The 13857-nt window shown below is 41.6% G+C and overlaps 1 protein-coding gene across 4 annotated transcripts in view; it reads right to left on the bottom strand.

Moving 5' to 3' along the window:
* The window catches only part of LOC122557711 (UPF0606 protein KIAA1549L-like), a 274642-nt gene that overhangs the window by 148692 nt on the left and 112093 nt on the right, over window positions 1-13857 (bottom strand). For all 4 annotated transcript variants that reach the window (XM_087996374.1, XM_087996375.1, XM_043705602.2 and 1 more), the window contains 3 exons: window positions 12472-13110; window positions 9496-9611; window positions 3080-3299 (listed from right to left, as the gene is read on the bottom strand). In XM_087996374.1, coding sequence (XP_087852500.1) covers window positions 3080-3299; window positions 9496-9611; window positions 12472-13110 — 975 coding nt within the window. The remainder of the gene's footprint in view (window positions 1-3079; window positions 3300-9495; window positions 9612-12471; window positions 13111-13857) is intronic.

The following is a 13857-nucleotide window of genomic DNA, read 5'->3' as shown; positions in this document are numbered from 1 at the left end:
ACATCTTCTATCAAGGGAGCAAGGGCAGAGAAGTAACTGAAGAGCTTGCAACTGATTTGTTCATGTTTCACTTAAAGGCCAATTCTTCGAAATGACTCCCGATTACAGATGTGTCATTTTTATAAACTTATTGGTTTCCCTTGACAAGTACAGTAATTAGCCAACTTGTTTCTACACCCTGGAGCTTTGAGAACAAAGGTGCCACGATGCCTCCTTTTTTCACAATGCAAATGTAATTAGTTGTACTTAGCTCTCCCTCTCTGTGTAAACTCATTTTTTCCCTGGATCTTTAAACAGTCCTATTGTTTGCTCCCATTCCACTTACTCTTGCATAACCCAATTTGATACTCAATCTGAATTCCGCTCTCTGCCTTACCACCATGTCACACCTTGCCAAACCCCAGAGTATTTATTTTGATCTCTCTTATAGTTTAATACAGCTACGATGTGCTATGTTGGTACCTCAGTGCTTAACTGAATCACAATAGCTAAAAAAGGTCAGAAGGTGCAATTGCTAGTTTGTATTGAGTAAGCCACAACTAGGTCCAGTACTCTGCTTATAGTGGGATGAGGGACAGAGAGAAAAAACACAGCTAAAGTTCCTGTTCTGGTTGGTATTCCAGAGACACCATTTGGGATTCAGCTGAGGCTCTGATCTGGTTGCGATAGACAGGGTTGGAAGAGACGAGGATAGGAGTAGGTTTGACCCAAAAGGTCAAAGTTCTGTCTCCAATTCTGGCCACTTAGCCTGAACTTCCACAGGGGTTCTCATCTCTCTCGACAGTTATGGCTCACTACTGTACTTCACAAGTGGAAAGCCCCAGAAAGCTATTCTGATGTAAAGATCAGTGACCTGAAAGCTTGACTGGCCCCAAAGTGACAGGAATGAAGTAGTTGGATGGGAGCTGATGAGACAGCAGGATGATTCCCAAATGCAGTGCTACCACTGGAGAATTTTGTGCTGATGATGGAGTGTCCCCTGCAAACATCCCCAGCACTGTCCAATCCTACTCAGCCAAGCCTTATTGAGGCCACCTTCCTGGGGCAGCCCCAGAATAAAAACTCTGTGCCGTGAAGAGTGGATATTCAGAACAAAAGGCAGACCTCAGATTATCAAAGGAGTTTCCTATGTGCCCCGCAAGGCAAATTGGCCTCCAGCGCGTAGTTTTTCATTTTTGCTTACTTCTCCGAGGTCACCTCCATTTTGAGATCCTCCAAGGTCTGTGACCTGCCTCAACAGCATCCATTTCTCCTGGTGCCAATGATGAGGCTTCTGAGCTGGCAGGCCCTCAGAGTGGGACAGGTAGCAGCAGGATCCTGCCCCACTATCTTGAATTGGACGGCAAACCCACAGTTGGCCAATTACAATGCAGCAAATTCAGTAACTAGGCCCCACATCCAACAATCACAGACTCAGGACCAGCTGTTTAGTATGTCATCCTGGTCTAGAGGCCCAATTATGACATTGCCCATTAATTTTGATTTTCACTCTCTGCAGATGCTGCCAGATGTGTTGAGCATCTTCAGCACTTTCTCTTCTCACACTGCTGATTTTTAGCTTCTGTTGGTTTACAATAAAGGTTAACAGTTCTCAGTGGTAGCACCTCCAAATCAAAAACTTGGTACTCGATTCCTGCTTCAGCAAGCAATATAGACTGACATTTTGTGTAGCACTGAGAGCGTCTGACTGTATCAGAAATATTACATTTTAGTTTAGGTTGTTAAACAAAGGCTTCATTTGCCCTTTTCTGCAAACCATTAAAATTCAAAAAATCAAAGTGTACAATGTTATCTCAGCCAATTTGTTTCCTCAACCAAGATCAGAAAGATACAATGATTCATCTCATTATCATTTGTGAGACATGGGTGTACAAAGAATTGTTCCACCTTCATAAGAACATGGGAAATAGGAGCAGCAGTAGATCATTCAGCCCCTCAGGCCTGCTCTACCATCAATTACTCCATGACTGATCTACATCACTTCCTCGCATTGTCCTCTTATCCTTAATCTGTTCAATTCTAGAAATCTATCCATCTCTATATTGAATGTACCCAATGAATGAGCCTCCACACTCCTCTCAGATGAGGTATTATCCCGATGAGGGAGTCAGTTTAGCTCAGTTGTCTAAATGGTTGGTCTCTGATGCAGAGTGATACCAACAGTGTGGTTTCAATTCTCAGACCTGCTGAGGTGACCATGAAGGACTCTCCTTCTCAACCTTCCCCCTTGCCTGAGGTGTGGTGACCTTCAAGTTAAACCACAACCAGTCCTGTCTAACAAGAGAGCAACCCTGTGATCTGGTAAGATCTTTCTCCCTGATGCCCACTATGAGCACCCTGTGGCATTTGTCAACTCTAACTGAATGAGGTACTGGGTAAAGGTTGTTGCAAAAGCTTAACTAATTTCTGAGGAAGAATCACCGGACCTGAAAAGTCAACTTTGATTTCTCTTCACAGATGCTGCCAGAGCTGCTGAGAATTGAAGCAACTTCTGTTTTTGTTTCAGATTATGACATTTCTTCAGTGTTTAAATGCAACTTCTTCCTTATTAATCCAAATCAGGTTTAGTGTTGCGTCTGGGGGATCAACTTCTTCTACTTGTAAATTTTTGATTCTGCAGAAGTGGTTAAGTGGCGATATCGGCTGTTGTTTAATGCATTTGAGTTTGTTCAGCTGGCAAAGCCCCACAATGGAACATTAGCCTTTCGCTGCAATTACTGACTGAAATGAGAACAATTTACAATGAGCCGCAGAAGCTTTTTGGAACTGCTGAGTAGGGAAATGATGAACTGCTTCCTAAGTTCAACAAAACTGTGGCTATTAAGAATTTGTCAGGTTTTTATTGCATCAGAAGAATTTTTCTTACTGACACTCTTTCTCACTCTGACCTTCTGTCTCTCCCTGGCTATCACAAGGCTGAGGGAGCAATAGAGGTTGTTGGCAGGGATGGTCCCTCATGCCTGGTCATAATACTCCAGATATCTTAAGTGACTTAGGGCAAGCAACCTTGATTGACTTTCCCCACCCATCGAAAATCAAGCAAATTACTCTTTCTAAAAAATAAACACTTAACACTCACCTGTTTTTAATTGGAACCATCGGGCTGGGGGTGGAGCCCATGAAGAGGCAGAAATCAGGACGGACTGCAGATCAGGTACATGCTGCTGCATGTCCCGCACGAAGTTCTCAATTCCATACATCGTAATCGCTTCAGTCACAGCGGACGGAATGTATACCTCATTCCCAGTCACAGCGTAGAATCCAATAAAGACCTTATTTCTTCTTTCGAGACTTTCAATCTGGAACAAAATAGTATTTTTATTGTCTCTTACATCACAATCGTACTGACACCTCAAAAGTACTTCATTGACCACTGCATTTTGGAAGATGCTGAGGGAATGAAAGCTGTTAATCAATGGGTTTGTATTGAATCTACCTTGTTCAATTTTATGTCAATGGAGATTTTTAAAATAATTTTCACACACAGTAGCATGTTGAAAGGAACAGCCAGCTCGTGTGAACATAAGAACCACACCAGGCTATTCAGCCCCTCAAGCCCATTCTGTCTTCCAATCAGACCAGACTTATCATAAACATGTATGAAGTGTTAACATAAACAGTTCCATGAATGGAACCAAATATCTCAGTCCCATATCCAATGGTAACATACCCAATAAAATTCTCTTGCTCTTTGTCCTCAAAGGTCAATTGACCCCAAGGTTTTGCTTTTATTTGGAGGAAAGAGTCCCTACACTTCATGTGAAAGAAATGCCTCCTGATTCCCAAACACCTCTAATGTTAAGATGATGTCCTCATAACTTGATTGTCCAGCTGAGAAAACAGTTTCCCCTGTGTCTATCCTTTTGAACCTATTACATATTTTGAACAAACTGCTTAGATCAGCACTTAACTGTAATAAAAGCCAAGCCCTGCTAACTCTCCTCAGAATACAACCCTTTTAGCCCCAGCATCATTCTGGTGAATTTATGCTAGAATCTTTTCAAGGTTATTGCAAGAAATTTGACTTTTCTTCTCCAGTTCAAATGTTCTTTTCTTTTATTCATTTGTGGCACTTGGCCAGCATTGAGAGCCCTCCCTATTTGTCCCTGAGAAGGTTGTGGTGAGCTGCCTTCTTGAACTGCTGCAGTCCACTTGCTGCAAGTTGACCCACAATGCTAGTAGGGAGGGAATTCCAGGATTTTGACCCAACAATTGTGAAGGAACGGTGGTATATTTCCAAGTCAGGGTGGTGAGTGGATTGGAGGAGAACTTGCAGATGGTGGTGTTCCCAAGTATCTACTGCCCTCGTCCTTCTAGATGGAAGTGGTCGTGGGTTTGGAAGGTGTTGTCCAAGGACCTTTGGTGAATTTCTGTAGTGCATCATGTAGATAGTACAGACTGTATGTAAGGAGTATGGGAAGGATAAGGCAAAAGTTTTGAAACATCAGTGCTTTTCTACTGGTTACTTATAGAATCATAGATTCATAGAGATGTACAGCATGGAAACAGACCCTTTGGTCCAACCCATCCATGCCAACCAGATATCCCAACCCAATCTAGTCCCACCTGCCAGCACCCGGCCCATATCCCTCCAAACCCTTCCTATTCATATACCCATCCAAATGCCTCTTAAATATTGCAATTGTACCAGCATCCACCACATCCTCTGGCAGTTCATTCCATACACGTACCACCTTCTGTGTGAAAAAGTTGCCCCTTAGGCCTCTTTTATATCTTTTCCCTCTTATCCTAAACCTATGCCCTCTAGTTCTGGACTCCTCAACCCCAGGGAAAAGACTTTGCCTATTTACCCTATCCATGTCCCTCATAATTTTGTAAACCTCTGTAAGGTCACCCCTCAGCCTCCGATGCTCCAGGGAAAACAGTCCCAGCCTGTTCAGCCTCTCCCTATAGCTCAGATCCTCCAACCCTGGCAACATCCTTGTAAAACTTTTCTGAACCCTTTCTTGATTGATGAAATGATGAAAGATTTTGAGAAGATCGATGATAAAATATTGTTGGTAATCCAAGGCAGTAACCAGAAAGCAGAGATTCAGCAATCATCACTTGAAAAAATGAATCATTAAACATTGGGCTGACTATAACAAAGGTGCAGAAGAAATTAGATAATTTTTTCAAAAGCTGTCTGAGAAGAAATAATATAAAGGACTACAGGATATATTTGCCACTGAATGCTTATTCTTACTGTTGTCATTTCTAGGCTAGAATACCCTGACACTCTCCAGGATAGCCTCCCATCTTACACCGTCTGTAATCTTGAGCTCATACAAAACTCCATTGCTGACATGAAACAAAGAACTGCAGCTGTTGGAAATCTGAAACAAAAAACAGAAATTGCTGGAGAACCTCAGTAGATCTGGCAGCATCTGTGGAGAGAAGGCAGAGTTAACAAATGCTGCCATGCCCACTGAGTTTCTCCAGCAATTTCTGATTTTATTCCATTGTTTATATGGCTCATTCATCACGGTCATGCTTGCTGACTTATACCCTCTCCTGCTCTAAGCCCAGGAATTCCTTCCCTAAACCTCTCTGCATTTCTAACTCTCTCCTCCTCAAAGATTGCAACTTTGATCATTTATTGACTCCTGTAGCTCACTCTCAAATTTTACTTGATAGCACTGGTGTGAAACACCTTGGAACATGTGAAAAAAGTGCTCAAGAAAGGCAAGCTGCTGCTGAAACAGCAAGAAAATGTCACAAGCAGTAAGACAATTTCAGCTGAAAAGCCAGCAAAGACTCAGTGACAATGGGATGATTGGTCTCCTCCTGTAATGAAAATTCAATAATTGTATCCGCTATTGGTTATCAGGTTATAGACAGCAGGGGTTATCACCCATGGGTTCACAATTCACCAATAGTGTTAAGGGATCTGCCAAATCAACATCTTTCAAGAACAAAATCTACTTAAGTATCTCATTATGTGATATAAATTCCACTACCCTGTTCCTGACACTTGAAGCCCAACTCAAGAAATTGCACACACTCTGAACATTGGGAAAAAGAAGGTGAAGAAGATGTGCCATCATCAGTGATGTTGGAGGCAGGAGACCTGGCTCTCCACCCCTGCCCTAATTGGTACTGCAGTCCTTTTCTCTCAGATCACATACTCCATGTTGAACTCTCACCTGTCACAACAGGATTGAAGTTTTGAAGAGGTGACAAAATGATTGATGAAAGCAGGGCAGTAGACGTTGTCTGTATGGACTTCAGTAAAGCGTTCGACAAAGTTCCATGGTAGACTAGTTAGTAAAGATAGATCACATGGGATCCGGGGGAGTTGGCCAATGGAATGCAAAATTAGCTAGGAGACAGAGGGTAGTGTTGGAGGGTTGATTTTCAGACTGGAGGCCTGTGATTAGCGGTGTGCTGCAAGGATTGGTGCTGGTCTACTGTTTTTTGTCATTTATAGAAATGATTTGGATGTGAATAGAACAGGCATGGTTGGTTAGGGCCAATGACACCAAAATAGATGGTGGAAGAAGATCATCTCTGTACAACAGGACTTTGATCAGATGGGTCAATGGGCTGAGGGATGGCAAATGAAGTTTAATTTAGCGAAATGGGAGGTTCATTTTAGCAAATGGGATGAGGTCAGATTGGGATATCTGTTCGGCATGGATGAGTTGGACTAAAGGGTCTGTTTCCGTGCTGTATGATTCAATAACTATGTTTAAATTAGGTATGTAGAGCAAAGGGTTGAATTATACTTGATGTCTGTTCTGTGGGACGTTCCAAAGCAAAATGATGTTCCCGGTCATAAAACATTGAATATGTAGAATGTGGAATTACTGGTGTTGGGTTGGACAAAGTCAGAAGTCACACGACATTAGGTTATAATCCAACAGGTTTATTTGAAATCACAAGCTTTTGGAGCTCTGCCCTTTCATCACTGATGGAATATGTAGTGATCGGAACAAGGTCAACCAGCTGGATTTCATAGATGTAATTTCCCCGATTGCGGCTGTTAATCTGGTCTAATCAGGGAGTTCTGGCTGAATTAAAAAAGTTGAATGCCAGAGATATCAACACTGTAGTGCCTATGGCCAATCACTTCAACTTCCCCCTCCCACTCTCCCAAGGACATGCAAGTCTTGGGCCTCTTTCACTGCCAAATCAAAGCCAACCACCAACTGGAAGTAGACTGCCTCATCTTCCGCCTCAGAAGCCTCCATCCACATGGTATCAACATCGACTTCACCAGGTTCCAAATATCCCCTTCCCCTACCTCATCTCAGATCCAACCCTCCAACTCGGTACCACCCACTTAACCTGACCTACCTGTCCATCTTCCTTCCCACCAACCCGCATGACCCTCCCTACCAACTTATCGCAATCACGTCTTACCTATTGCTTTCCTAACTGCCTTCACCCCAACCCCACCCCCACCCCTGTATTAATCTCTCAGCCCCCTTCTCCCTCCACATTCCTGATTAAGGATTTATGCCCAAAACCGTTGACTCTCCTACTCCTTGGATGCTGCCTGAGCTTCTGTGCTTTTTCAGTGCCACACTTTTCGAATGACTCTCTATGAGGCAGTACTGTAGTCAAGGACTGTTCATGTGTAAATAAAGTGAGACTTGGTGAAGAGATATCGGCCTCTATACAGTCATTGCAGAATATTTGCCCAATTCAGTTATTCACTTCATACAGCATGAAAATAGAGGAATATTACAAAATACAACAATTCTTAAGAGATTAAATTCTCCATTTTAGTGTAGGATGATAATACCTTTCTCTGGCCTGTAATTACAAACTTGCTCAGAAAAGGTATCGACTTTGACAACCATTCTGCCCATCTTGCCTGTCCTAACTCCATGAAATAGACATCCAACGGAGTCCCACTCAGCTTCCCATTACCTCTGTCTCAAACCCGCACAAGCCACTCGAAACAAGAATCTGCAGATTCTTCCCACCTGTGAACAGATACTCCTTTTTGAAGAATGTAATTTGTTTCGTGAGTTGTTCATTGCAAACAGAGATATGTAACTTTCCCCAAGTATCTTTCAATGGGAAATTTCATCTTCCTAAACAAAATCTTGCTAAACCACCACCTATGGAGAAAGGAATCAACTTTAGCCCCTTCAAAATATTTAAATATATTGAATGCTGCATAGATTATGGGCAAGGCTGTTATTTATTTCCCATTCCTAACTGTCCTTAAAGGAGGTGGTAGTGAACTGCCTTCATGAACCAGTAGAGTCCATGTTGAGAAAGTGCTCTTTCAGTGTGTTGGCGAGGGAATTCTAGGATTTTGACCAGTGATGTGAAGGAATGTCACTAGACGTCTACAAGTATTTTTAAAAAAATTCAATTCATTCATGGAATGTGGAGGTTGCTGGTACTCTCATGTTACCCACTCATGTACCTTGAGAAGATGGGGGTGAGCATCCTTCTTGAATTAAACTGAGTGGATTGCAACATCACGTCAGTTAACAGCCAAGGGTCAACCAAGTTTTGAGAGTCATCTACAGCACAGCCCAGACATGGACAGCAGATTTCCTTCCCTAGGCACATTAGTGACCCCGACTGTAAAATTATTGGATTGATTAAAATAAAATCATCAGTTTTTATTCCAGATGTATTTAAATTTATTGAATTTAAAATTCCCAGTTGCTGGGATTTGAACCTATCTCCTAACCATTAGTGCAGCCCTTTGGATTACTATCACAACACTCATGTAGCCCCAAATGTGAACCTTCTAGATTTACTTGCTGTGACTTTCTGAGATCAGTTAGAAGACTATTTCTCCTCCAAACTGATGACAGCAAGTGCATTTTGTAGATGAAACTAACATGAAATAGCTGACTTGCATTTGGATGTCTGTTACCTGAAGCATGAGAAACACATTTCAACAAACGATGCAGTCTTCGATTACTAATTCAGTGACTTTCTCACTTGAAAAACATTTAAATTACCCAGGGCTCCAAATTAAGCAATTCTAATCAAAAGAGCAAATTAGGTTTTTTTATTGCTAGGTTTTAACTTGGATCAGCACAATCTGAATTAAGCAACTTTAACTTTCTGATTTACATCTATTTCAATTTTGCTCGCACTGACTGAATGGTGGCTCTTACAGTAAATGTGATGATTGAAGGAGGTCCACTTTATAAATTATGCCCTTTACACCACATTTGTATTGGTTCTCCAGGCCTGAACCTACAGAATGCTTGTTTTCCTCAGAGAAAACGTCAATATATCGCAGGGCAGCGTATGGGAAAGGGAAAGGTTTCATTGAAGATGTCGGGTCTCTCAGATTCTGCAAATATTTACTCAACTTTGTTCCGAATTGAAGAAAGATTATGTCTCTTAGCAAGATTTCTCAAGTTTGTTCTTAAATCTGGGATCTCTGCCCAGCTGAAAACACAATGCACAGCAACCATTCACAAGACTTTCTGCTCAACAGATATACATTCAATTGTAAGTATCAAGTATTTTATATTTGAGATAGCAGCTTTGTAACACTGAAGCACTGACCTGAGCCTGTACATCATTAGTGAAGAAAGCTCGCTTCAACGCCTGTGTAAGTCCCCTTGTCACGTTCTGTTTCAGCATCATGTCTGGTCGAACCTTTCTTGATGTCACTGTCGCAACTGCAATATTAAGAAAACCTGGATAAAGCTTAAATTCAAATAGAAGACAGTTCAAGGAAAAGATAACCGTCAATGTCTGAATGCGTCAATTCTCAACAGCTTCAGGTCTGTGTTTTGTGACCTCAGTAAAGTAGGTAAAAAGGAACTTGACATTTATCCCAGATGCTCTTAAAACTCCATGAAAGAAGTCACAGATCTGTTGCAAATGTATAAATAATTGCAAACCACCTCATGGGAGAGATGCAATAGACAACAGCAGTGAATCATACTGCTATTGCTAAATCAGAGGTAGTGGGTTTAAGCCCCACTCCAGATACCAAGATAACAAAAATCAAGGCTAGCACACAAGTAAAAACCGTAAGAACTGCAGATGCTGTAAATCGGAAACAAAAACAGAAATTGCCGGAAAAGCTCAGCAGGTCTGGCAGCATCTGTGAAAAGAAATCAAAATTAACATTTTGGGTCCGGTGATCCCTCCTCAGCACACAAGTGCCTCACTGAGAGAGTGCAGCATTGTCAAAGGTGCCATCTTTCAGAAGAGACAATAAACCATGCCCCTGACTGCTCTCTAGTGGAGGCAAATGATCCCATGGCACGACTTTAAAGGAGGGCATGGAAGGTCCCCTGAGCTCCCATCCAAAATGTATCCCCAACTGAAAATGTTTAAAAAAATAAGATTGTTTGGTCGTTATCACTTTTAGGAGGTTGCTGATTGCAAACTGGCAATTATGCTTTTTTTCCTATTTTAGAAAAATCCCACACTTCAAAAGCACTTCTTTCACTGTAAAGCATTTTGGAATGTCCTGAGGTTGTGAAAAGTGCTGCAGAAATACAAATTCTCTCTATTTTGTGACGGATTTTGCATGTTTCTCACCAAATAAAGGAAATAGAGTTTGCTTGAGATTATCTCAATACTATATTCACAGAGGCACTGATATACTGCTCCCTCTGGGACTGTCTCATTTATTCAATTTATCACTCTTCATTAGGGTGTTTAAGAATTGTGAATTAAAAATTATACTCAAAGATTATGTGCTTAGTCTGGAATATAAGACTCCGTTTCTAAATGAAAAACATTGGAATCTTTGCTATCACCCAACTACAACGTAACTTAAATGGTTTTGAGATGGATACCAGTACTTTACATAAATATCATTGAACACGAATAACAGGGCATATTCACAATTAATTTGGAACTGGTTGTATTCACTATGAATGTTGAACTCTCAACTTTAAATGCATCAGCAACAACTTGCATCTGTAAAATATGTTTAACGCTGTAAAATGTCCCATCATTTCTCATATTCCCAAATTGGACATCAAGCCTCAAAAGGAGACACTAGTGGAGATAAAATAAAGTTTGGTAGGTTTGAAGGAACATTTTAAAAAGGAGGAAGGAGCAAGAGGTGAAGAAGTGGGAAGGTTCAGGGAAAGAATAGCAGTGTTTATGGACTGAAGTTATGGCGACCAATGGTGGTATTAGTGAATTGCGATATATAAAAGCCAAAGTTGGATGCACAGATATCACAGTAGCTCGTAGACAGAGAGATTCCAGAGTCGAGACGGGCAAGACCATAATGGGATTTGAGAGTAAGAATGACACTTGTAAAATTATTCATGTTTCTCCATGTATATATTTTATTGCTAGTGGCTTGGAGAAGTAAAATCCCATCTGGTTCACAAATGACGTTTAGGGAAGGAAATCTGCCGTCCTTACTTGGTCTGGCCTAAATATGATTTCAAATCCATAGTAATGTGGTTAACTCTTAACTGCCCTCTAAAATAATGAGCAAGACACTCAGTTCGAGAGCAATAAAGGATGGGCAATAAATTCTGACCTAACCAGCAACGCCCACATCCCATGAACGAACAAGTAATAACTTCCCTTGAAGCATATCCATGTTACTTGCTTCAACTAATCCATGTGGAGACAAGTTCCACTCTTTTGTTAAAGAGGTTTCCCCTTAATTCCCTGGTAGATTCATTATGACTATCATTTATTTATAATCCCATGGTTCTTCAATGCTTCTCTGATCAAGCTCCTTCATAGAAAAAGTGAGGACTGCAAATGCTGGAGATCAGAGCTGAAAATGTGTTGCTGGAAAAGCGCAGCAGGTCAGGCAGCATCCAAGGAACAGGAGAATCGACGTTTCGGGCATAAGCCCTTCTTCAGGAAAGGGCCCTGAAGAAGAGCTTATGCCCGAAACGTCGATTCTCCTGTTCCTTGGATGCTGCCTGACCTGCTGCACTTTTCCAGCAACATATTTTCAGCTCCAAGCTCCTTCATAGTTAAGTAACCACCTGACCTTTTCTTTGCAAGATAAAAAAGAAATCCTTGGCTTCACATCCAACACAACATTTTAAATCTAAGTTTTCAACAATTCTGAAATTCTGCCAAGTGTGGGAAACTATTGTTTTATCTTTCCAATAAATTCCTGGGAGGAAGATGTAATGGGAATGATTTCATAGCTTGTCCTCTGCAAATATGTAATAAAATTTCTGGAAAATGTTATCACTTTAACATAACAGAAATGTTTCATACAATTCTGAGCGAGAATAGTCTCATGGAAAATATTATGATCTAGCCAGAGATAATCAACGGGAAAGAGTGCAATCTTTCCCAGCAGTAAGGAGTAACAATTTCTAATGTTAATCATAGAAATTTTACAACTACATTCCTCCACCAAATAGCAGCAGCTGGTTCCTGACAATTGGTTGAAAATCTGGTTTGACGATGAATTATATCATTCCCATTTAATAAAAAGGGTGGCATTCTGCGTAATCTCAAATTTAAAATGATATGGTGCCTTCAAAATAAAAAAGAATTGACTTTCACATAGCCACATTTTTAGAGATGTACCTGTCCTAACCCAGAGTTGATCTGACAATTTGCAGGTCAGAGTAGGCAGCATCGGTAAGCTGCCTGGAGTTCCAGCTGTTCCCTTGGCAGCAGTTGACAGATGGGTCGTTGATGCCTGTGTGTCCTTTGGCACCAGGGCTGCCGTGGTGATTGAAGTTAAAGCTGCTGTCAACGTTAGCGAAGGCACCATCGAAATTTTGCCAGTCTCTGGGTGGGGGTTTGTCCAGCCGCCCGGCTCCGTGGAAACTGTTGTCTGCGGCATTGAAGGGACCGACCTCTCTGGGTGTGGGACCACAGTTACATTGGGCACACTGGGTACTGCCGCCCTGGATGACACTGGCCTTTGAGGGGAAGGCGTTAAGTTTGTGCTGTTCACTGTGCTGTTCACTGTGCTCGGGTGCCCGGTCTTCAGGGCAGTTTGAAAGGTGACATTTGTCGCTGTTGATTGGTTGACGGTATTCGCTGTCTCAGTGAAATTGGCTGTCGATGGAGTCGACCAAAGGTGGACGGTCACTGGCGTCGTCTCAGCTACTTCAGAGTCAGAGTCAATCAGAGTCCTGAGAGCATCATGCACTGTGGCTGGAGGGGATGGGTTCAGTGGTGTGGCTTTCATGTCATCTGAGCTGGCCAAGGGTGAAGCTGTAATGACAGAATTTGATAAGAATCATCAGAGGTAAGACAACATAAACCCTGTGTACATATACTTGGATTATACAATGTCATGAGGGGTGAGAGCATAGCTTCACTGATTGGAGAAGGGATGGTTGTGTCATGAAAACTACTGGAAGGTCCAGAGGCTGGGAAGAGGAAACATCTCACATTTTACCATGAATCAGTAAATATCAATTCTCAAGCTCCTACAGCAGTCGTCTCTTTAGCAAGCTGTGGGAGCAATTGAATTCTTAATGGTTCCTTTTGTGGTTTTGAACATTCATCTGCATTAATTTGTGGCATTTGAGAAACGGAGCTTGAATAATTGTCTTAGAGCCTCTGCTAACTAACGAAGTAAAAGCAGCAGGCTCATGGCAACACCAACACTTCAGAGTTTCCCTCCAAGCCACAAACCTACATCACTGATTTTTCATTGTTGCTGGGTGAAATTTTTGGAATTCCCTACCAGGGATCAATTGCTTTAATCAAGGGCTATTCTTGAGATTTTAAAAAAATTATTTCAGGGATTCATTATATATTCTTGCTCACCCACTTATGTGGCACATTCACACAGTAATGTTCTGTACATGTGATGACTTGTCGGATATTTGGATTCATACAGAAGCAGAATTAGAATAATTTCTTATACACTACAGTATTCAATTGGTTCAAGTCAAAGCAAGTGGTGGGGGCAGTGGGCACAGTTATAACATTTAAAGACATTTGGCTAAGTAC

The sequence above is a fragment of the Chiloscyllium plagiosum genome, unplaced genomic scaffold (genome assembly GCF_037043375.1).
Source record: "Chiloscyllium plagiosum isolate Xiang-an unplaced genomic scaffold, Cpla_swu_hap1 HiC_scaffold_18, whole genome shotgun sequence".
NCBI classification, from domain to species: Eukaryota; Metazoa; Chordata; class Chondrichthyes; order Orectolobiformes; family Hemiscylliidae; genus Chiloscyllium; species Chiloscyllium plagiosum.
This window is presented reverse-complemented; position numbering and strand designations above follow the sequence as displayed.